A 24,512-nucleotide genomic window follows, 5' to 3' on the forward strand; every position below is an offset into this window, starting at 1 on the left:
AGCTGATAAACCCAAAATAATAACAAGGCCTAGAGCAACTTTGTGCCTGGGAATTTCCTTCTGTCAGCCTTCATGTTACTCAAATGTGGCCAGTCTCGAAGCCAAACTCAGCATGTAAATGCAATGCCTTCCCCCCAGCGTGGGACATGACACCCGGGGATGAGCCTCCCTGGCAACGAGGGACCACTATCAACTACCAACTGATGATGCAACTGGAAAATGACCTTATACGGAAGGTTCAATGCGGATCAGCAGAATATCCATGTCTACATAAAATACCATGACTTTAAAATGCTGTTTGACCTAAAGTAAGGGGGAAATGGAAAGGAGAAATGAGTTTATATGGCTACGAGTTTCTAAAAAAGAGTCTGGAGGCTGGCAGAAGGTTTGCCCTCATGCACAACTGAGCAGAGTCAGAGAGACAGATAAAGCAGATACAACCCCCAGATATTGGTTCCTTTGAGGGCTAAAGAGACCCATGGGAGTTATGGTCATGGCCGATGGGGTTAACTACCAGGGCAGATGGCCCCTCTTTGGAAATGGTGTTTATGTGTGATGAATCTGGACTCAGATGGGATCTCCCTTCATAAGACTTTCATGCTAATGTGCTGGAGGTGCAGTTAATGTTGGGGTTTAAGATATATTTAGGGGATTTGAATCTCTGGACTGACAATGTGATAGCCAGATCCTGAGCCTCAACAGACTCCAGCACCTACAATCTGATTTATTGGACTTACCACACTCAGCTAAGATGGAGGTGAAGAAGGACAACCACCACACCATGGAGCCTAGAGTGATTACAACTGAAAATGGGAGGATTGCATCCAGCATCCAGGTGGAATCTGAGCCTCCTCTTGACATAAAGGTGCAATGGACACAACCAATCCAGTGTCCACATAGAAGAGGTGGCATTGGATTGGGAAAAGTGGACATAATGGACAAAGGGTATGGGGAAAGGCAGGAAGAGATGAGAGGTGGAGGCGTCTTCGGGACTTGGAGCTGCCCTGGATGGTGCTTCAGAGGTAATCACCGGACATTGTAAATCCTCACAGGGCCTACATGATGGAATAGAGGAGAGTATGGGCCATGATGTGAACCAATGTATATGAGGTGCAGAGGTGCCCAAAGATGTACTTACCAAATCCAATGGATGTGTCATGATGATGGGAACGAGTGTTGTTGGGGGGGGGGGGGAGAGGGGGGGTGGGGGGGTGGGGTTGAATGGGACCTCACATATATATTTTTAATGTAATATTATTACAAAGTCAATAAAAAATTAAAAAATTAAAAAAAAAAAAAAAAAAAAAAAAAAAAAAGAGATTAGGTGCCTTCCTCCTACATGGGAGGCCTGGGATTTGGTTCCTTGTGCCTCCTAAGAAGACAGCAAGCAGACACAGCACAAAACAACGAGAAAGGGAGAAATAAATAAATAGGAAATAAAAAATAAAAAAAGAAATTGAGAAAAATCCTAAGAAAGGGTCAATATCTTTCCTATGTTTTTAGCCACAATGACGTGCTACATTAAATGCCACAAATAGTGACAAAAGACACATTTTATCAGTTATGTGAACGCTATTAAATAAAATAGAATAAATACAATTTAAACTTAAAAAGCCATGTTAAAAAAATACATAAGACAAACATAAGGAAGGGAAATGAATATATTTACTATCACAAAATACGTGCAAAAAAACGTGCTAGGCTTTTTCATATACATTGTTATCACTTAATTCTCAAAATAACCTTTTAAGATATATCATTCTTATGAGAAAACTGAGCTCATAAAAGTAATATAATACACACAGAGTCACACAGCAATTAAGTGCTAGAGTGAGGTCTCTTTGGTTCTCAAACCTACAGTTTTCTACCACAGCATTTTCTCAAAGTGTTCTATGTAAAATGATTTTAGATGATACCGAATTTTAAAAATTTTAATAGCCATTTGTTTTACATTGGAGGAAAACTATCACATAAAATCCCTTACTTGATGGATATTATTCTTTAGAATGAGGCTAAACAAAATGTGAGAAGAATTTCTTAAACTATTAAGTGATTAGTAGAACCAGGGTATATAAGTACAGGGCAAAAAACTCATGATGGCTTGAAAAATGCTAACAAGAAATTGCCTTTCTAAAAACATCCTGCTCAATATTTTTATTGGCTTCTTTATTTAACAAAGCAAAGTTACAAGTTTTCAAATAAAATTATAGACATACCTGACATAGTTTGATCAAGTTTGTGGATAAGAGACTTTTTAGCACATTCAACATCAGGACTTGGGTAATCCAAAACTTGCCTGCACCAAACTAATGGACTAACCGATTTCTGCACTGGTGTAAGTTTTTTCTTTGGTGATGAATACAGCCTGGGAAAAACAAAAAACAAAAAAACAAAACAAAAGGGTAACATTCGTTATTAAGCACAGGGATCTAAACCAAGGATCCTTTCAGATGGATTTAAATTGTGGAGGGGGGAGGTGATAAAAGTACATAGTATGTTTAAAATCATCCACATTTACTTAGTGCACAGAAAGAAAATGATACTATAATAGTTGATATAAACCCAAGGCTCAAGTATTAAATAAACTAAAATGAGGCCAACTGTCCAATCTTAAAATCTGTCTTTTTCTCCTTTGACTCATTATTAAAACTATGAGGAAATATCTGTTTTTACAATAGTTTATTCTGTTTTCAATAGTATGTAACTAACCACCTAACATAGCTTTATCGTGAGGGCTAGTCTAGGAGTCTGAATCAGAAGATGATTGTCTTGCTCTCTATCTCCATTGTCTTTCCCACCACAAGATAACACAAACATCTACCATTAGTGATTCATTCCTTTTAGTTAAGCAGTACCCTTTCCATAGTCCTCTTTTCAAATGATAAAATGTCGGTGAAGAGCAATCCTTAATAACTTGAAGTGAATCAATTTTATGAAATTACTTCAGTCTTAGAAAAGAAAGGACAGTATTTTATAAGCCCTTTGGTAAGGTATACAGAAGGGAAATGGTGAGCAGAGGTAGGGCAGAGTATACTTAATTTTTCTACTTATAGGTAATTTTCAGATTAATACAGATTATATCAACTCACATTAATTTATTTCAAGTGTGACTCCTAATGAAAAACACTGTCATTTGATTTTTAACAAGGATTTAAAATTAAGGTTTTAAAATTAAGACACTCTAAGTAGACTTTTTATTAATTAATTAGAGGAGATACCGGGGATTGAATTTAGGACCTCGTACATGGGAAGCAGCTCAATCACTTGAGCCACATCTGTTCCCCTTAAGTGAAATTTATGAAGTCAACAGGATTAAACTTTGATATATCAACATACTCAAATGTTTCAATAAAGCAAGGAGTTTTTAGTTTTATATTAACCAAGCTAGAGTAATTATAGTATTATTCTGGCATAAAATATTTAAATATATCTCTATAGTACTGGAATAAATAAACTGCTTTTAAGTAGAAATATGTACATTTCCCATCCCTCCTTCCTTTTTCCTACCTATAACTTAGGTCTGTCACTCGCATGCATTATTTAGCTCTGATCAAGATAATCAAAGCTAATGCCAATTCTCCAGCCCATAATCCCTATTCATTTGGGCGAAAATATTAAAACAGAACCTCAATTTCTGATACAACTTATTAACAATTCAAAAGGAAAGGGAAACCATTGGGGTTCATCATTTTTCCAAATTTAATACTACAATATTTCATAACACTCCATGTAAGCATCCCTATTTTTAAACCTACAGGTAACTATTACAAACTGATACTTATGTTAGCAAGAATTTAGCAAGCTAAACTTCTATACGTGAGTAATAAACATTAATAAAATGAGTTTAAATTATCACCACTTTTTCAGTATATAATTTTCCCCTACACTCACCTGTTTCACACAGCTTACCCATGCAACTTACATGTGTTTACTACATTCCTCTACTGTTGGCTACAAAACCCATTTTTCAAAGTGCAAAGAATATGGGTAAGCCTCAAAAACATCATGCTCAGTGAAAGAAACCAGACCCAAAGAACACATAGTGTAGGATTCCACTTGTAGGAAATGTCCAAAAGAGGCAAATAGAGAGAGACAGAATGTAGATTAGTGGTTCCCTAGAGCTAGAGGTGGGCATGGGGATGAAGTTTCTTTTTAGGGTGATAAAAATGTTCTAAAATTAGATTGTGATGATGGTTGTGGTGATGGCATGTGATGGTTGTAAATACACTACATTCACTCAACTGTACAATTAAAACAGATGAATTTTATGCTAGGAAATTTATCTCAAGCTGTTTTTAAAAATCTGCAAGGTGCTTCACATCTTAAAAAATGAAGCATTATAAAATAAATGAACAAAACACCAATACTTCAAAATCAACTTAAAAACATTACCCCATTTTTCTTTGAAGCTGGACAAATTTAAGTAAATAGTACAAAATGTTAATATCAGACCAAAAAAACCAAACACTATACTAAGTGAAGGAGACCATACAGAGTACTACATATTGTGATTCCATTTATACAAAATGTAAAAATAAATCAATTTATAAAGATGAAAAGAGATTAGTGGTTATGTAGATCTGAGGAAGGAATGCTAAGGGGTGTGAAGTCTTTCTTTTTGGAGTAATAAAATTGTTCTAAAATTTTTGAGATGATGATTATACAATATTGTGATTATACTAAAAGTCACTGATTATACACTTTGGATAGAATAGCCAGAAACAGCAGCTATGTACTGTGGGGGATGCATATAGAGATTGAGAAGTGAGGAATTTTCTTGTTTGTCTGATTTTTATTATTATTATTGAAATAATGAAGGTGCACTAATACAATTGAGGTGATGAATGCACAACTACGTGATTATAAGCAAATACCACTGATTGAACACTTTGGATGAACTGTATGTTTATTAATATGTATCAATAAAATTGATGAAAACAAACAAACAAAGATCATTACCCACCCACCCCAGTCTCCCATAGGTTGCCATGGTGTGTATTTCCTGTTTCTGTCAACAGCACTATAATTCATTCAGTTACAAAAGCAAATGCTTCTTAGTAACTTTAGATTCCTCCAATCTTTTTTGTTTCCTACCCTCACCAACAATCTCTCACTGAGTCCTATTGACCCTACCTTTGTAAACTAACTTTTTAATTCCTATTTCCATATGTACTCCTCTAATTGGGAACAGAAAATGTTCCTTCCTTACATTAGCAGAAAAAAGTTAAGGGAACAACTTGTCTCTACCTAGATGGATGTAACCTATCTCTAATACTCTTTTCTCTTATTTCAGTTTTCCTATCACTTACCACACCCTTCACCACCACCCCCCAAGCATATAAATGAAGGGTTTGGGCATGAAGTTATTCTTTGCCCAGAGACCCTTTGGTTGAGATTTCAAATTACTTCTAAATCTGCCAGGGAACAGAGCAGCTGGATTGTACACATAATCACATCCTCTTTTAGCAGGAATAAGGTGTTCAAGCCCTTGAATTTTAAAGAAAATCCCAAATAAAAATATTTGCAATCACAATGCATACCATTTCCTTTGGCATTTCTTATAAACCCAAGGGTTTCTTCAAAATAACTACTTTGCCCATTATCATTTCTTTTTACTCTAACAGTTAAGAATTTCCTAAATCATAGTATATGGTTTAATTATGAGAAACTCCCTTATGATGCATATGACCTGGAGTTTACTGATGGCTAAGGGAACTTAAAATCATAAAGTTTTTATTTCCCAAAGAAAACTTGAAGCATACTACCTCATAATCCTATTACTGATAAAATAAAACCTAGCCTAGGCATCAACCAGGCAGAACTGGGCAGGTCAAGGCAGACTAGTCGGCATTCTGCTTCCTACCCACCGCTTAACTTTCAACTCTGGTGTCACTCAAGAGCAAGCCTCCACCCCCACCCAGAATTAACAAAGAAGGCACTGGACAGCAAAGGCATCTTGTCCTACCTCTATCCTCCAACATATCTGCAGGGCCCAATGGGGAACTGAGTTTACACCCCACCCATCTGCAAAGAGGTGGTGTGAGTCAACAGTCAGTATTTGCTGAGGTAGTATCAGTGGGACTCAACAGGGAGCAGAACATTCACTACCAGCTTGGCCCATACACTACATCTAAACAGGGTGAATGACTACATTCAGAAAAAGAAGATACAGGATTCTCGAGTCTCAAGACATAATACCCTAGGATGACTGAACATCACTCATCATACCAAGAAAACAGTTAAAGGAAGGTTAAAAGAAGTGAAACAAATTGAGGCAAATTAAAAACATAACAAAATGGCAGATGTAAATCCAAGCATACCAATAATTACATTAAATGTGACTGGACTAAACATGCTACACAAAAGGCTGAGAGGGTCAGATTGGATAAAAAAGCAAGACCCACTATACATTGCCTACAAAAGAAACACCTAGATTCAAAGTCACGAATAGGTTGAAAGTAAAAGATCTAAAAAGATAAGCCACACATATAGTAACCATAATACTTAAGTGTCTATATTAATATCAGAAAAAATAGAGTCCGAGATAATAATTACTAGTCCTGATCAAGAGGTTGGAGTGAGACATGATTCGAGGCTCTGTCCCACCAGAGAAGCTTGAATGACCACTGGTAGAAATGTCTTTCTCAAAGTCCAGAAAACAGTTCAAGGACTAAAGCAACAGGGTGAGAACCAAATCGAGAAAAAAGCCACTTAAAAGTGGTAGGATCAGGGAATTGTGAGAAGATGGTATTGGATTAGGCAGGCAGAGCTCAATTCTCTCACACGAGCAATAAAGAGCTAGAAGCTATCTGGGGGACTTGCTTTGGGGGTCAGCAGACCAGGCCAGTGTTTCACAGCCCCCGTGAGGGTGAAGAAAAGAGATAAAGAACCCGAAACAACAAATAAGAGTTAACAAGCCACTGTGTTGGCCAGGAAGGGCTCCACTCCCCCCACCTCTAAGATATTAAGCTGAGGTTAAACCCCTGGCTTACTGCAGCTGACTGAGAGGGGGACAACCATCTTCCTCCCTCTCAGCTCTTGAAAAGGAAAGGGCAGAGAGAGTCAGGGGGTTCTTGGGTGAATTTGGCTAGCAGAGTCTGCTTTGACTCTTACTCTGGCCAGACCAAAACACAGGAAAACAGAGATCGAAAGCAACACCTCTGTGGAAAGGTGTGCTGATGAGCATGATCTGCTGGATGGTCTGGAAATTGCATGAATAAAAACTGCTTTTGGTTCCCTCTGTACTCTAACTCCTGGGAGAAAATCTGTACCCCATTAGTGAGTCCCTGGCATGATTTTGATACTTTAAGCTGGGCAATTTTAAAGACAGAATAAGTTGAACCAAATATCAAAGAAGAGCTGTGGAAAAAAAAAAAGACAAGACAACAGGCAAGAGAGAGAAATTGGCCACCAGAGTAAATTCACCAACATATTCTGATTAAAGTCAATGGAAAATTACAACAACCCAATCCAAGTAGGACTAATGATGGCCCAGAATCTTCAGGAATGAAAGTTTGGGTCACCTCACCAGGCAAAGAACCACAACCAGCTGAAGTGCTTGCTGAGGGTAATGGCAACATGGAATGGGTAGTGGAAGAAATTAGTGATAAAAATGAACTCGGACCACATGACCAGTTACAAAAACAAGGACTGTAATAGTCATGAATTCTTCTTCTTGTTTTGTTATGAGTATAACTGTATATGTACATAAAATGGATTTCTTTGTTTTCTTCCCCAACCTTTTCCCTTAACATATGACAAGCTGTACTAGTTTCATGTCACAATATTTAAGGATGTCAAGTTTAAGAGTAAATATTACCCAAGGGCTTGTACCCTATTCTGTAGGGAATGTGTTTCCTGTTGTATGCAGGAGAGTTGAACATTGTTAGGCAGATATATATACACATACAAACACACACACACATTCATGTCTATTATTTTTTTTTACTTAGAGACTATGGTTTAAGGTAATGTATATGGTTGCCAAGTTGACAAGGGGTGGATTGTTATGGTTAGGCTAATTTGTCAACTCAGCCAGGCTGACAAAAGTTGTGCCCAGTTTTTGGTCAAGCAAGCACTGGGCTAACTGTAACGTAAGGGCATTTATGAGCTTTAGTCATCAGTGAGTTTACTGCATAGAAGGCTGATTACATCTACTATCCCACAGCAATGAGTGTTATCTAATCAGTTGAATCACTTAAAAGTGGAAGTGATTTCAATAGTCACAGAGAATTTCCCAGCTCATCTTTGGACAGCCAACATCTCCCAGAAACTCATCAAGGACCTTCACTGGACTTTCACCGGAGCCCCTGGTTTGCAACCTGCCTGCATAACCTGGACTTGTGCATCCCCACGGTTATATGAGAGAATTTTATAAATCTCATAATATTGACAGATAGCTCCTGTTGATTCTATTTCACAAAAGAACCCTGACTAATACAGCTTGTAGACATCAGCAAAAAATTACAAGCCATACTAGGAAACAGCAAAAGATGGTCCAGACAAAGGAACAAACCATATATCCTGAACAGATTTAAGACAATTAACCAATAATAATCACAAAACTTTCCTAATTCAACTTAAAGAAAGAAATTATGACTATAGAGGTAAAGAATATTAAGACTACACTGGGTGAGCATAAAGAACAATGTGAAAGTCTGTAAAGAAAAGTTACAAATCTTATGGGAATGAAAGATAAGATGGATGAGATTAAAAATACATTAGAGAGGAGCAGATGTGGCTCAAGCAACTGGGCGCCCACCTCCCATATCAGATGTCCCAGGTTCAGTTCCCAGTTCCTCCTAAAGAAGATGAGCAAATGCTATGATGAGCAGATGCCATAATGCTTCAACGAGCAGACACCACAATCAGCGGAAAGCAGATGTGGCTCAGGCTGCTGGGCACTTGCCTCCGACATGGGAGGTTCTGGGTTTGGTTTCTGGTGCCTTCTAGAGAAGATGAGCAGTCACAGAGAGCAGGCACACAAGGGAGCCATCTCTGGGCAGGAGGGAGAAAAAGAAGAAAGAGAGAGAGAGAATGAGAGGGGAGTAAATGTAGAACAGCAGTTGAGAGCCTGCTTCCCATGTACGAGGTCCTGGGTTCAATCCCTGGTACCTTCTAAAAAACAAAGGAAAAAAACCACTAGCAGCTCATAAGAACAGATGTCAATTGCTTGAAAACAGAATGAGTGATTTCGAAGACAGAACATCTGAAATGGAAAAGATAGGAGAATAGAGAGTGGAAAAATAGAAACAGGGTCTCAGGGAAGTGAACGATAACATGAAATGCACAAACATATGCATTATCAGTGTCCCAAAAGAGAATGGAAATAAGGCAGAAAGAATATCTGAGGAAATAATAACCAAAAATCTCCCAAACCTTATGAAAGACAAAAATTTCAATATCCAAGCAGGACAATGCACCCCAAACAAAACAAATCCAAACAGACCTACCCCAACACACCTAGTATTCAGAATGACAAATATCAGTGATAAAGAGAGGATTCTGAAAGCAAGAAGAGAAAAGTGAAGCATCACATACGAGGGAACCTCAATAAGATTAAATGCCAACCTCTCACAAGAAACCAAGGAGAGGTGAAAGTAGTATGATGTATTTAAGATACTGAAAGAGAAAAACTGCCATCCAAGAAATCTGTATCTGACAAAGCTGTCATTCAAAATTGACAGTGAGTTCAAAGTCCTTACAAACAACAACTGACAGAATATGTAAACAAAGACCAGTATTACAAGAGATACTAAAGGGAGTGCTGCAACAAGGTTGTGAGACTTGGAGATGATTATTAGAAGGGTAAATTAAAGGGTAAAAAGACAGACAATAGTACAATATGCCAAAGGGCAAAATGGATGAAGTGAGTAATGCCTTTACAGTAATAACATTGAATGTTAATGGCTTGAACTGCCCAGTCAAGACAGACTGATAGAATGGATTTGAAAAATATGAGCCATCTATATGTTGCCTATAGGACACAACCAGGTTAAAAGTGAAAGATTAGAAAAAGACATCCCATGCAAAGAGCAACCAAAAAAGAGCTGGAGTAGCCAGATTCCATTGACTTTCAGCTTCTGGCTGCTGTCCATGGATTCTCCTTCCATGTCCAATTTCCTATGCTTATAAGGACTTCAGCCATCTTAGATTAAGGTCCACTCTCATTCAGTTTCAGCACAACTTAATACTTTTAAAAGGTCCTATTTACATATGGGTTCACATCCACAGGACCAGGAGTCGGGACCTCAATCCCCAACATGGTGATCTCTAAAATTTTACAGAATAAGTCTAATAATCAATCCTATTATAGTCCTTCAAATGTTTAAAAAGTATTCTCTTGCCAAGCTAAATATCTATAAGCTAAATAAATCTAGAACAAAGGTTCTTCATTAGATGTGACTTTCACACTTGATGTGCATCTCAATTTTTTATTAGTTATGTGACTTTTGGTTTAGTTTCCTTAACTCTTGAAATGGTGGTATCAATATAACTACAACTAACTATTGTACAGATTAAATGATTTAACATGCATACAATGTTTTTCACAATACTGGCCTATAGAATGTGCTCAAACAATAATGACTGTAATATATTTTACCAACTACATGGCTCTTCTTGGCCAAATTCCATTTTCTAAGAAAGTAAGAATTTGTATCATCATTTTGTCTCTCAGCATTCTACAACTTTGTGCTATTCACATATAAGGGTTCAGAGTATTTGTTTCGTTAATGAAAAAAATTTAAACCTTCTGACAATAACTAGAAAACCACTGCTAAGAAGGGAATACTGGACTTGGCCCAGTGGTTAGGGCATCCGCCTATCACACGGGAGGTCTGCGATTCAAACCCCTGGGCCTTCTTGACCGGTGTGGAGCTGGCCCATGCGCAGTGCTGATGTGCGCAAGGAGTGCCGTCCCATGCAGGGGTGTCCCCCGCATAGGGGAGCCCCACGCACAAGGAGTGCGCCCCGTAAGGAGAGCTGCCCAGCGAGAAAGGAAGGTGCAGCCTGCCCAGGAATGGTGCTGCACACAAGGAGAGCTGACACAGCAAGATGACACAACAAAAAGAAACACAGATTCCTGTGCTGCTGACAACAGAAGCGGGCAAAGACAATGCAGCAGATAGACACAGAGAACAGACGACCAGGGTGGGGGGGCAGGGGAGAGAAATAAATAAATAAATAAATCTTTTTTTTAAAAAAAAAGGGAATACAACCCGCATCTACATGTATAGCATCTGCTCCATCTAAATTATTTACAAACACAAGCCAAATATCTTTACAGTAACATTTCTTCAGTATAAGAGTCTAGGAAACATAAAACTTCCCAATATGTCAGTCAATGAACAAATGCAATACTATTCACATAAGTGGTGATAATCATACAAATGAAACTACCTTATTATCCTCGCCTTATATTAAATTACAGGCAAATTCTACCCGTCGTCCCCTACAAAGAGCACACATAAATCAGAGATAATGTAATAAGTCACTCAGAAGAGACATGAGTGAAAAACATAAAAGTAAAAAACTCATAACCTACCTATCTTAAATTGAGGAAGCATATCAGAAAAATTTAATGATGAGAAGTCACTCTGAGTGTAAATTGTCTTCAGATAGTTAAGAGAAAATGAATTGCAAAGAAAATGAATTTAACAGTATATGAGATACCAGGATGACTATGGTATCTGTAACTTCAAAAATCTTTAAGTAAATAATCATCTGCTGTGGCCAACTTGAATATTAAATAGCTTAAAAACAAGGCATGATATCATACCACCTGATCTCAAAGTCTATTTCTAATTTCATTTTTTAAAAATGATTTATGTTAGGAGAAAGTTCCTAGGGCCCAACAAAGAGTCTGACAGCTCATATCAGTTTTCCCTAACATCTTTATTCTCGTCTGTTGTCTCCATTACAGATATAGGAGGTTTGTGTCAGCATTAATGATCTTTCAAAGAAAAAGGAAAATAATAATAAAATGACAAACTTCTGGATGTTAACAAATGTTAACTAATAAATTCTGACTAAATAATACAGTCTACATGTACACATTTGCAATATTAAACTCTCATCTACAACAATGCAGAGCAGATAAATAAAAAATCTAAAACTCATTTAGAAGAAAGAATGGCATGAGTTAGTAAATATTAGTGATGGGTGGTAAATGGCAGTTCATTTACCTAATCACTCTTTTCTATGTATTTGAAATTTTCCAAAATTAAAAGTTCAATGAAAAGATAGCCAGAACTAAGATAAAACAATGATGATAACGACAGTGACCATGAAAGTTAACACTTATACACTGCATTTGTGCCAGACACCATTCCAAACACTTTATATATATTATATTTAATTCTATATGGTATGCACAATAGTTTTCTCTATTTAGATATAATAAAGAGGCTGGAGCTCAGAGTTTTTAAGTGCCTTGCCCAAGGTCACACAAGTAACAAGTACGGGAACAGGGATTCCAGCTCTGGCTATTAGGTCTAGAGTTATAGCTCTTAGCTACTATGTTATATGACTCCTAGGGGCTTCAAAGGGCAATGTAGCATAAGAAGAATACATACAAAGGAGGTCCTCATATAAAGAAACTTATAAAAATATATACATGGCTCAGAATGTTAAGGAATAACGATCAAAAGATAATAGGGGAAATGATGCCTGGAGAACTGGATATCCATAAAGAGAAAAAAAAAAAAAGATAATAGGGGAGACACAGAATAGCCAAAGAATAATTATGTGTCAGTATTAAGAATAACATAATCAGGGGAAACGGACTTTGGCCCAGTGGTTGGGGCGTCCGTCTACCATATGGGAGGTCCGCGGTTCAAACCCCGGGCCTCCTTGACCCGTGTGGAGCTGGCGCATGCGCGGCGCGCAAGGAGTGCCGTGCCACGCAAGGGTGTCCCCGCGTGGGGCAGCCCCACGCGCAAGGAGTGCGCCTATGAGGAAAGCCACCCAGCGTGAAAAGAAAGAAGAAGCCTGCCCAGGAATGGCGCCGCCCACACTTCCCGTGCCGCTGACGACAACAGAAGCAGACAAAGGAACAAGACGCAGCAAACAGACACCAAGAACAGACAACCAGGGGAGGGGGGGGAATTAAATAAATAAATAAATCTTTAAAAAAAAAAAAAAAGAATAACATAATCAGGTGAGAGCTAAAAAAACCTTTAAATATAGAGTTTGACTGACTGGGTTCCAATCTTAGTTCATTCATATACCTGAATGACTATAAGCAAGTTATTTAATTTCCTCATCTTTAAAATGGGTTTAATTACATACCATACTGGGTTGTTAGGAATAGAAAATGTTGCATATAAGGTGCTTAGCACAGTATTTGTCACATACTAATACAATAATTGTTAGCTATTATGAAAAATAAGAGAGCAATAAAAAGAACTTTTAAAATCACATTGACAGATGTCCACTCTCACCACTACTACCCAACAGAATACTTGGAGGTTCAAGTAAGGACAATGACACAAGAAAAGTAATAAAAGGCATCCAGATTGGAAAAGTAAAAGGCATCTATTTAAAGATGACATGATCATGTATACAGACAATCATAAGGAATACACACACACACAAAAATACAACCACAGCTAAGAAACAAGTTTAGTAAGGTTGCAAGATAAATGAATATACAAAAATAAATTATAGGGGAGTAGATGTGGCTCAAACTATTGTGCGCCTGCTTCCCACATGGGAGGTCCCGGGCTTTGATACCAGTGCCTCTTAAAAACAAACAAACAACAACAACAAAATCAACAAGCAAAACAAAGAAAAAACAACAACTCAGAGGACCCAATGTGGCTCAGTGGTTGAGTGCCGGCTTCCCACATACGAGTTCCTGGGTTGAATCCCCAGTCCCGGTACCTCAAAAAAAAAATAAAGTAAATAAAAATTAATTGTAGTGGAACAGCTGTAGCTCAGTGGTTGACTGCCTGCTTTGCATGTACAAGGTTCTGGGTTCAATCCCCAGTACCTCCTAAAAAATAAAGGTAATAATACAATTTTTAAAAATCCATTATATTTTCTATATACTAACAATGAACAATCAGAAAAATTTTAAGAAAACAAAATCATTTACAATAGGATCAAAAAGAATAAAATAATAAGCAATAAATTTAACAGAATAAGTGCAAGATTTATACACTGAATTACAAAACATAGCTAAAATTAGAGAAGGCCTAAATAAATGGAAAGGCACCCATGTCCACGGAATGAAGTACTGATAAATGCTACAATCTGAATGATCCCTGAAAACTTTCTGCTAAGTCAAAGAAGGCAGACAAAAAAAGGCCTCACATGATTCCATTTGTGCTAAATGACCATAATACACAATTCCATAGACACAGAAAGTAGATTAGTGGAGCTGGGTGCAGGAGGGAATGGAGAATGATAAGTAATGGGTTGGGGCTTCTTTTTGGAGTGATGAAAATGTTCTGGAATTAGAGATGATGGTTGCACAACTCTGTGGCTGTACTAAAAACCATTAATTATATATTTCTAATGGGTGATTTTTATGGTCTGTAAATTCTATCTCATTGAAAAAAAACAGAAGGATCAAAAAAAAAAAAACACAAAAAACCACATTGGGATCAGAAGTACAAAGAAGAGAAAGCACAAAAAATGGAGACAAAATCTAGTCTGAGATGTCTAGATGACTAAGAGAAGGCAGAAATATTCAACTGTTCTTTAGCTTCTGTTACCATGTGAATAGTTTGTTCAAATGGACAGGGCAGAACAAACATTCTTCAAAGAAAATTGAGGTTCAAATGAGGTAAGCTGATAGACAGTGAACCAGAATGTGGTTGAAATGGGTTCAAGTGTACCCTCCCAAATGATGGAAAGAACAGGAATTTTATCACTGAGTCACTGTCAATCTGAAAAATCATGGCAAACAAGGGCAGAGTCAAAAGCCAGATAGGAGGGAATATGATAATTTATAAAAAAAGAAGTGGTTGGTGGGGATTGAATCATGTTCCCCACAAAAGGTTTGATCTGGTCCCAAACCCTAGTCTTGTGGGTATGAATCCATTTGTAAATAGGACCTTTGAAGGTATAATTAGTTAAGGTCTGTCCAAATGGAATGAGGGTGGGCCTTAATCCAAGATAGCTGAAGTTCTTATAAAAAAAGATAATTGGACACAGAACGATAAGCCACCAGGAATTTCCAGAAACTGGAAGTCAATGGAACCTGGAAGAGAAAGAAGACACTGCCATGTGCATTGCCATATATGGGCCAAGGAGCCCAAAGACTGCCTGCCAGCCAGTAGATACAAGCCCGCTAGCCTCTGAAACCATGAGCTAATGCATTGCTGTTGTCAAGCCAACCCAATGCATGGCCTTTGTTTCAGCAGTTAAGAAATTGAGACAATAAAACTTGGAAGTTACAGACCAAACTGATTCCTTACAAAATTCAAAACGGGATTAAACCAACTGTTTGTGAAGTTAGAAAAGGGGAAAGTTACTATGTAAAAGCCAAAGTCTTCACCATGAACAAATTATACCAAAATAACTGCAATTCTATTTTGATACATTTGCTTGATTACGCATAGGAAGTCTATATGTATAGTATAGCTTAATTACAGCAAGGCATTTGGCAAAAATCTGTCATAATATTCACACAAACAAAATGTCATATTGGCCTCACCATAATAGGTAAAATTAATAGTTACTGAACAACCACAATGTGTGTTAATGGAATGGTGTCAGTCTGGAGGAAGTCAAGTTTATACACCTCAGATTTCTTCACTTTTTCCAATTTAATATTTTTATCAACCTAACAAGTATATCTACCAAATATGAAGATGACGAAAAATTAGACACCTAATAGATAAGCGGCTACCAAGCGCTGGAAAGGGGAGGGCACAGGGGAGTTTTACTGGTTAACAGTCTTTGTTCAGAGTGATGAAAAACTTTAGAAATAGGTAGTGGTGATGGTTGCACAACATTGTGAAGGTAATTAATAATACTGAGTTGTACCTTAAAAATGATTAAAATGGCAAATTTTATGCTACATATATTTTAGCACAATTTAAAAAAACAGAAAGAATGGATATGTTTATGCCTAAATCAAGACTAATAAAATGAAATACAAAAGCCTCATATTGAAGCCAAAAATATTTATTACACCAAAATGAGGTTAGGGAGACTCTGTTTAATAACATGGATAAAAGACAGGGGAGTGTTAGTTGACACTACCGGCTCAGATTAAGCCTAAGTAACAGAAGCTAAAAATGTTCATGAAATATTTGGTTTCAAAAATAATAGCATTTCGCTTCAGCAAGGTATATCCACCGCACTCTGTCTCATCAAGTATGATCTAAAATACTGAGTGCAGCTCTGGTTACCATCTTCTGGTATGGTATGATCTAAAATACTGAGTGCAGCTCTGGTTACCATCTTCAATGTCAATGAGCAACTGAAGTTCATTCAGAGAAAATATCCATGATGCCTGAAAGATCAGAGAATCACATCATCTAAAAAATAAATAAATAAAATTGGATAGTTTACTCTGGAGAAGAGAACGTTCAGTGAGTTTGGAGGTAGGAAGGGATCAGCAGGAATATGAGAGTAGTCTTCAAATATCTGAAGGGGCCACTCATGCAGCAAAATGGGTTATATCTGGAAAAAGCATAATGGGAACAGCATAGCCTTCCATGTCAGAAAAACCTGGATTCAAATCCTAGCTTTGTCATTTACTGTGTTATTTGATGCAGAGAGAGATAATACGGTTTCTTTCCTATAAAATGATACCTATCTTGTAAAATGGATAAGAATTAAATGCAATTAGATGAAAAAATGTTTATAAGGTGCCTAGCTTATAACATATTGCAATACACAATGATGTTAGTTCCCTTTCCTAGACTTTTCTGTGTTGCTCTAAACTAGTGTTTTTCAAACTAAGAGTTACAATTCATTAATGAATCATGAAATCAAGTTTGTACGTGGGTTGACACCATTTTTTCCCCTAATGAAACCAAACAAAATAGAAAATAACAACCCATCACGTACTAAAAATGTCCAGCGTTTTTGTGAAACTTTTGTTTCAGTTATTCATATACATGTGTGTATTAGGCTGTGATGTAAACTGTATTTCTTACCATGAAACTGGGTCAAAAAAAAAAAAAAAAGTGAAAGCTTCCGCTATAGAGTACTGTTTTCTAAATGTGTTCTATAGGATACTAGTTCCTTGGGAGCTCAAGTAAGTTTAGGAAACAAACGAGTTTCCTTAGAGATTTACTATATTCAAGATGCAGTAGGATATCAAAAAAGTCCAGCATTAATAAAATTGGTTTCAGAATTAGCATTATGTGGTATACACTTGGCAAGAAAACATTTCTCTAGGTAGAAAAGAAGGTACAATGGGTAGAAGTTACAGAAAGGTAGATTTTTAGTTTGCTAAGAAAGAAAAAACTCTTGACTATATGAACCTTGCTTTACCTGCCACTAACACCCACCCCATTCCAATTTATACCCCAAATACATACCTTGAAGCATTTTAAATATGATTTATCAGATTTTTAATTCACACAAAATTTTTCAGAAAAAGTGTAGGACATTTATAATAACAAGATATGCAGCCAGGATCAACAGATTAAACAGGAACCATATGGTCAAAAGAAACTCCTGGCACAGTATCTATGAAAACTTGACTTACCTGAACAAACCCTATACTCAAAAGCCAAAGCAGCTGAAGACATCAGCTTCTCCAAGTGCAGTCAACGTGTTCTAATAATACATAATCTAAAATGGGCCGATGAGTGCAGCTAATCCTCATTATTAAGAGAATCATTATCACTGGCACTTAGAAGAAGCATGTGAAACACATTTAAATGATTCTGGGTCTCAAAGTGTGTATGTAACCAGGATTCCTTTGGTAGGACATGATTTCACACTTACATGAAAAACTGTCACTACCATAGTCAGCTCTAATAATACTGGGTATCACGTGGTGATAAAATAAAGGTTTAACAGTACATATTTAGAGTACCTCTGTCATTCGAATCTTAATAGGGAGTTACAAATTCCTCCAACTCTGCTCTAGCAGTTGTCAAAGCATAAAATGCCCTTCCTACATTCCCGCCCCCAGGCTCCAATTTGGACTATTACTCTGGTCCCAATTTCTGAACACATTCAGTACTTTTTGTTCCTCTCACTCTTTTGGCAATTCATTTATACATTCTAGCTTATTTAACTGTATGAAATTTGGCTCCCAACAAGACTATAACGGCCTTATGAACAAAGATCAACACTTAAGAATTTTTAGAATCTCAAAAAAGATCCTGTAACAGCTCACTGAATATAGCTTGATTTAAATAACCAGGTTTAAGAGTAATGTAATAGTTAATCTTGGAGTTTATTATATGCCAGACCCAGGACTAAAAGCATATATATAGAGATTATCTCACTTACTTTTTCACAACCCTACTGAGGTAAGAACTATTATTTTCTCCATCAAATAAAGGAAGAAAACGAGACTCAGAGTAACTTGCTCAAAGTCATACAACCTGTAAGTAGCAGACCCAGGACCTGAATCTAGGCTGGTGTGAATGCAAAGCTCTTCACCATTCAGTACTCTGCAAATTTCCAGCCTTGCAATACTAGAGTCTGAAGGATTTTGATTTCACTAAATTACCAGTTTCAGTTTCAACAGATATTTTAACTAAAAATTAAAATTTTATAAAGATATGAATTAAAAGTGAGAGGATTTCCTAGAGACATTTTTTAAAATATGAGGAAAAAGCCTCCCATGTCCTTTCTATTTATGGAAGTGATATTCAGGCGTGGATCACAATTTCATCAAGTGGCTTATGACAATACAGCTTTGGTTTATACTTTTAAATAGGCCCTAGGATGAAATAGAAACGAAAGATGGATGTGCTAAGTGTCACTCTGCAGGTCGGAAAAAATTTCCCAACCCTTTTAATGTTTAAAAAATAAAAAATATGAGCTAGGGCTTTTTGTCCGCTCTTGACTCTTCACACAAAGCAGCACCATACCTCTTCATACAAAGCAAGCTTTACCCCACTACCCAAAGGGGAGTGCTGATTCACAGTCTCCCCTTCCCCTCCAGAAATGTTCCCATCTCACCCTAGTCCAAAACACTCATCACTGCACAGACCTAGACGTAGACAATTCTGGTGTCCCCCGCGCCCAGCGATCATCTCATCAAGCAGACCCCTCCTCGACATCCAAAATGCCCAGGCCACCGTCCGAAAGTCGGCATTACACACAAAGCCAGGATCCCTTTCTACAAAGCAGTTTCCCACCTCCGACTCCTCCCACGGCGAGCAGCCCTTCTCAGGCTGTGCCAACTGGAGACCCTAACAGGAGCTCCCCTATCAACGGGTCTTACAGCCCGAGAACTAGCTATAAGCCATTTCCCTGCCCACGCCTCGAACCCCCAACTCTAGCTGACCTATCCGCAGCCAAAGGAAGAAAACCACGAGTCCCCGACAGAGAGCCGATCCCGCTACACAAAGCGAGGCTCCCCACCCGGAGGACCCTCAGGCGACGCTCTCCGCCCCCGGGCCCGTCCCCGCCCAGCCCCGACCCGGCGCCCGGCGCTCGGCGCTCACCAGCTCTCCTCCTCCTCCTCCCAGCCTGACAGGCGCTCCAGCTCCTCGGGCCGCAGCGGCTCCACCTCATCCAACAAGCCGCCCTCGCCCGCCGCCAGCAAGGAGGTGGCGTCCCGCAGCTCCTCGCTACTCGTCCGCCTCGGGCCGGCCCCGGCTCCGCAGCCGGATTTAGCGCTGAGGCCCAGGGGGAAACCCCGAGGGGACGCCGCACCCGAGGAGGGAGTGGACGCGCCTGCCCGAACCGGGCTGCCGGGCCCAAAAGGGCCAGCGCCCTGCACGGCGCCCGACCGGCTCCTCAGCTGTTCGTTCTGCTTCTCCAGCTTCTTCACCAGCTCCTGTAGCTTCCGCACCTCCTGGTCCGCGTTCACGTTGGAGTTAACGTCCTCCATCCCGGCCCCGCCGCCGTCCGCCACCGCTCGGACTCACAGCGACAGGGCAAGAGCCGAGGAAAGAGGCGTCGCTGCCGCAGCTGCTCACTCTAGCCGAGGCGCCGGCATATAGCAGGGCCAGGCCCCACCGCCAGGGTCCCCCCAGCTCGAGTTCCGAAGCGCCGCTGGCCGCGACCAAGCCTCCTCATCTGCGCCGGCTCCCGGATTGGGGGAGGCGGCGCCAATATCCGGCCTCTGCCGCCATCTTCCCTCTGTCCCTCCGCCCCTCCGCCCCCCTCCCCCCCCCCAGCTGCTCGGCCCCGTCAGTGACCTCAGAGCGTCGGCTGAGGTGGATGCAGAGGCCGCCGGGCGCTGAGAGGACGGAGCGCCGAGCTCACGGCGGGGCGGGGTTAGGGGCGGGGTCGGGTGAGCGAAGCGAGACCAAAAGGGTGGCTCGGTTGGTGGGCGGGGCCGTACGTCGGAGGGGCGGAGCTCTGGCCGGAAGGGGCGTGTCTGAACGTGCTTCTGGTAGGCGTAAGAGACAGCGGAGGCATGCGCGGCGGGTGGCTGGGAAAACGGGCTCGCCTTTCGAGGCGAGGAGGGTGGAGTTGTCTGCGGAAGAGACAGAGATCTCTAACCACGGCTCTCGCTCAGCCCCGCCTTCTCTCTTCTCGTTTTCGTTGAGGGTCGTGTGTTCTCCGCCTGTGGGACCTGCGGGCCGACTCTGGCCCCCCCCGCCCCTTCTATGTTCTTGGGTGGGCGCTCAGCAGGGCCACGTGGAGAAACAGTTTCCCTCGTATGTTTGTTCAGCAAATATTTGTTCAATACCTACTTGAATCAATAGGAGATTGTCAGAGCTATCAGGACCCTTACAAACGATCTGTGACCCAATTATCGTTTGAAAATGAGAAAACCAAATCGCAAACGGTTAAGAAGTCAAAATAACCATCTTTTGTGGAGCGCTTACCAAGTGCCAGACACTTTGCTAGTCATTTTAAAGTCATTTTCTCATCAGTTAAAACGGTTTTCCCGACTTGAACTTTACTACTCAGTATGGCACGGGAGCGGGAGATAGAAAATCTCTACTGTCTCCTCTTTCTAATTTATTTGGACACCAATCCTTGGGTCGTTTTCTTCGGAAAAAACTTTAATAGCCTTAATTTAGGGGAAAAAATGGGGCATACAAACAAGTTAAGAAGGCTGTCGAAGAATGTGGAGATATGTAAATGTAAAAATCCGCTTTCAGGGAAGCGGATGTGGCTCAAACAGTTGAGCGCCCACCTCCCACCTGGGAGATAGCAGTTTGGTTCCAGTTCCTCCTAAAGGAAGAGACAAAAATGAGATGACAAGAAAAAGCAAGGAGCAAAACAGAGGATGCCATGGGGGCTGGGGGAATCTGCCTTCAGTGGTACTACTTATAATGTGTATTACTGGCAGCAAAATAAAACTAAGTGCTCTATTTTGATCACATTGCATTCTATTCCGATGTCAATCGTTTATACTTGGCCTGTGTTTCCGGCTTTCCGCCAATTGCCTCCTACACCCTTAGTTGACAGTGATCTAGTCCTATTACACATGGGTGTGGACTCATATGACAGGACTTACTTGTTTTTATCCTCAGCCTTGCTGTGCTGTGTTTTCCTTGCCTAGAATATCCCACTGGCAAATCTGATGCATTTTAGTAAAACCCATGCTTATGCATCCAGGAATCCTTTCCTGACAATTCCACAAATATCTAGTTATTCTATTTATTCTAGCATTATCTGAGCAACAGTTTTCAACAGGTGTTTGCACTTCTTAAAAAAATGCTTTTTCTAAGAAGTATTTTTCTTTTTTTTTTTTGCCCATATATTTTTAAAATATACTTTTAAATTTTTAAAAAATGATAGATTACATAAATGTTACATAAAAAATACAGGGGCTTCCCATATGCCCCACTTCCAACCCCTCCCACATTTTCCCACAGTAACAACATCCTTCATTAGTGTGGTACATTTGATATAATTGATGGATACATTTTGGAGGATTACCACTAAGTGTGGATTATAGTTTACATTGTGGTTTACACTGTCTCCTGCACACTTTTGTAACTTATGACAAGATATATAATGGCTTGTATCTGTCACCCAATGTCATTCAGGATAATTCCCAAGTCTCGAAAATGCCCCCATATTACACCTGATTTTCACTCTTCCCTCAGAACCTCCAGTGGCCACTGCCTCCACATCATTGATAAAAGTTCTTCCATTGCTAGGATCACAATAAGCCTGTACTAGAATGCCAGTAAGTCTACTCTAGTCCATCGTTCATTCCTCCATCCTGAGGATTCTGGGATGGTGATGTCCACTCTGCCTCTAATTGAGAGGGGGCTTAGATCCCATGGGGCAGATGTGTGGGACTACCTTGCTTGCAGTTGCAGACTCTCTGTTCCCTGGGATGGTCATTGTCCATCATCATCTCCTTTTTAGTTGTCCTAGGTGAATCCGATGAACTGGAGTAGGTGTTGCAACTAAGAAGTATTTTTCATTTGCTGCTTGTATACTTGGTGAAAAAGGACCATTCAGTTTGGTTTATCATTGTGTCAAATGCTGACAATGGATTTTTCAGTGCCTGGTTTATTTTAAGTTAAATAGAATGTAAATTCTTACAGGTCAAGGACCAGATAGATGTTTATTCATAGCCAAAAAAAGTGCATCGAACATTTTTCTTACAGTAATATATTTCTTATTTTTAAAAGATACATAGATCACATTAAAAAATATAGGAGGTTTCCATATACCCCACTCCCCACATACTCCACTTTTCCCACATCAGCAACTTTCATTAGCGTGGTACATTCATTGTGCATGGAGTATTTTTGTTTGCTGGCTGTACAGTCCTAGATTAAGGATGTCTGCTTGCTAACAGAATAATTGTGAAGTAATATGCATTGTCTGTATAATGTATATCAAAATAGCATTGCTGTCTCTGACACGTGTGAACTAGTTGTCAGAAGGTTAAGCATTATGACTACTTCACATATAGCAGTTTTGACCTGCATTTAATGGTTTGTGAAAAGACTCCAAACAGCCAGATTCTGTAAGGATAACCCTTTGAATATATTCCTTGAAAAGAATAGGTCACTTGACGTTATGAAGTTAAATGCTAATAGTTGGTGAGGCAAGAAGAGCTTTGAGCAATGTGGAACAATGAATTAAGATGCAGGAAGACTGACTACAGATTCTAGCTATACCCTTATCGTGTTGTTCGGCCTTATCTCTAGTCCCTTAATTTATGGTCCTTACCTTTCTTCAGAGTGTGGAAACTGGATGATCTCCAGTGTATAGCCCAGCACCAAAAAACAAAGGGTTTTAAAAAATGAATCCTCATTGTTGCAAAATATAAATGTAAATACACCTAGACATATAGAGAATAGCACTGGAGACATACTTAGGTGTTTTACCCAATTGTGTTACTCTACATTTTTTTTTCTCATTCAACAAATACTGAGTGCCTACTCTGTGGCAGGCACTGTTCTAGGCCCTTGGATATTTTTTTTTAAGATTTGTTTTTTATTTATTTCTCTCCCCTAACCTTCCCCCACCCCCACCCCCAATTGTCTGCTCTCTGTCCATTTGCTGTGTGCTTCTGTGTCCGCTTGTATTCTTGTCAGCAGCACTTGGAATCTGTGTCCTTTTTGTTGCGTCATCTTGCTGCTTCAGTTCTCCGTGTGTGCTGTGCCACTCCTGGGCAGGCTGTACTTTTTTTTCGCACTGGGTGGTTCTCCTTATGGGGTGCACTCCTTGTGCACGGGGCTCCCCCTGCGTGGCACAGCACACCTTGCGCCCATCAGCACTGTGCATGGGCCAGCCCATCACACAGGTCAGGAGGCCCTGGGTTTGAACCTTGGACCTCCCATGTGGTAGCCAGATACCCCATCCATTGGGCCAAATCCACTTCCTGCCCTTGGATATTAATAGCCTTCTTAAACAAGTCCAAAACTGAACTTCTGGTTCACACACACACAATACATACACGTACACACAACACACACCCTTATCTGATTTTCCTGAAGTGTTCACCACTCCAGTAAATGGTAAATTTATTCTTCCAGATGCTCAGGCCAGAAATCTTGGGATAATCCCTGACTCCTCACTATCACACACTAAATCCAGTCCTTAAAGCAGGCCATACTGGCTCTAATTCAAAATAAATCTGAATATTTCCCAGCACTTCCACTGCTACAAGTTAACATCTTTTATTGCCTAAATTACTGTATTACCCTTTTACTGGTCTGTTTCACTTTGCTACTTATAGTCTACAATGCACACAAATACCAGATATTCCATTATGTAAATCAGATTAGATCACTGTCCTGCTAAGACTCTTCCAGTGGTTCCAACATTCTTGAAATCCAAAGTCCTTTCTTGACTTGTAAAACACTATATGATCTGGATACATTGTGGCTTCTGCAAGTATCTAATTTTCTACCACTCTTTCCCTCCCTCATTCCACTCCAGCCACACTGGCCTTCTTGATGTTCTTCAAACAAGCCAGAATGCTTCTATCT

At 39.6% G+C, this 24,512-nt stretch overlaps 1 protein-coding gene across 3 annotated transcripts in view; it reads right to left on the bottom strand.

Moving 5' to 3' along the window:
• SLAIN2 (SLAIN motif family member 2) overlaps positions 1 to 20,451 on the bottom strand; it is an 87,026-nt gene extending 66,575 nt beyond the window's left edge. The window contains exons 1-2 of one of the 3 annotated variants that reach the window (XM_058298979.1): positions 19,596 to 20,451; positions 2,217 to 2,365 (exon numbers count right to left, since the gene is read on the bottom strand). In XM_058298979.1, coding sequence (XP_058154962.1) covers positions 2,217 to 2,365; positions 19,596 to 19,984 — 538 coding nt within the window. In that variant the 5' untranslated portion in view covers positions 19,985 to 20,451. The remainder of the gene's footprint in view (positions 1 to 2,216; positions 2,366 to 19,595) is intronic. The other 2 variants (XM_058298972.1, XM_058298985.2) reach the window with 2 other exon arrangements.
• Positions 20,452 to 24,512: the final 4,061 nt, after the last annotated feature.

Source organism: Dasypus novemcinctus, chromosome 1 (genome assembly GCF_030445035.2).
Source record: "Dasypus novemcinctus isolate mDasNov1 chromosome 1, mDasNov1.1.hap2, whole genome shotgun sequence".
NCBI lineage: Eukaryota > Metazoa > Chordata > Mammalia > Cingulata > Dasypodidae > Dasypus > Dasypus novemcinctus.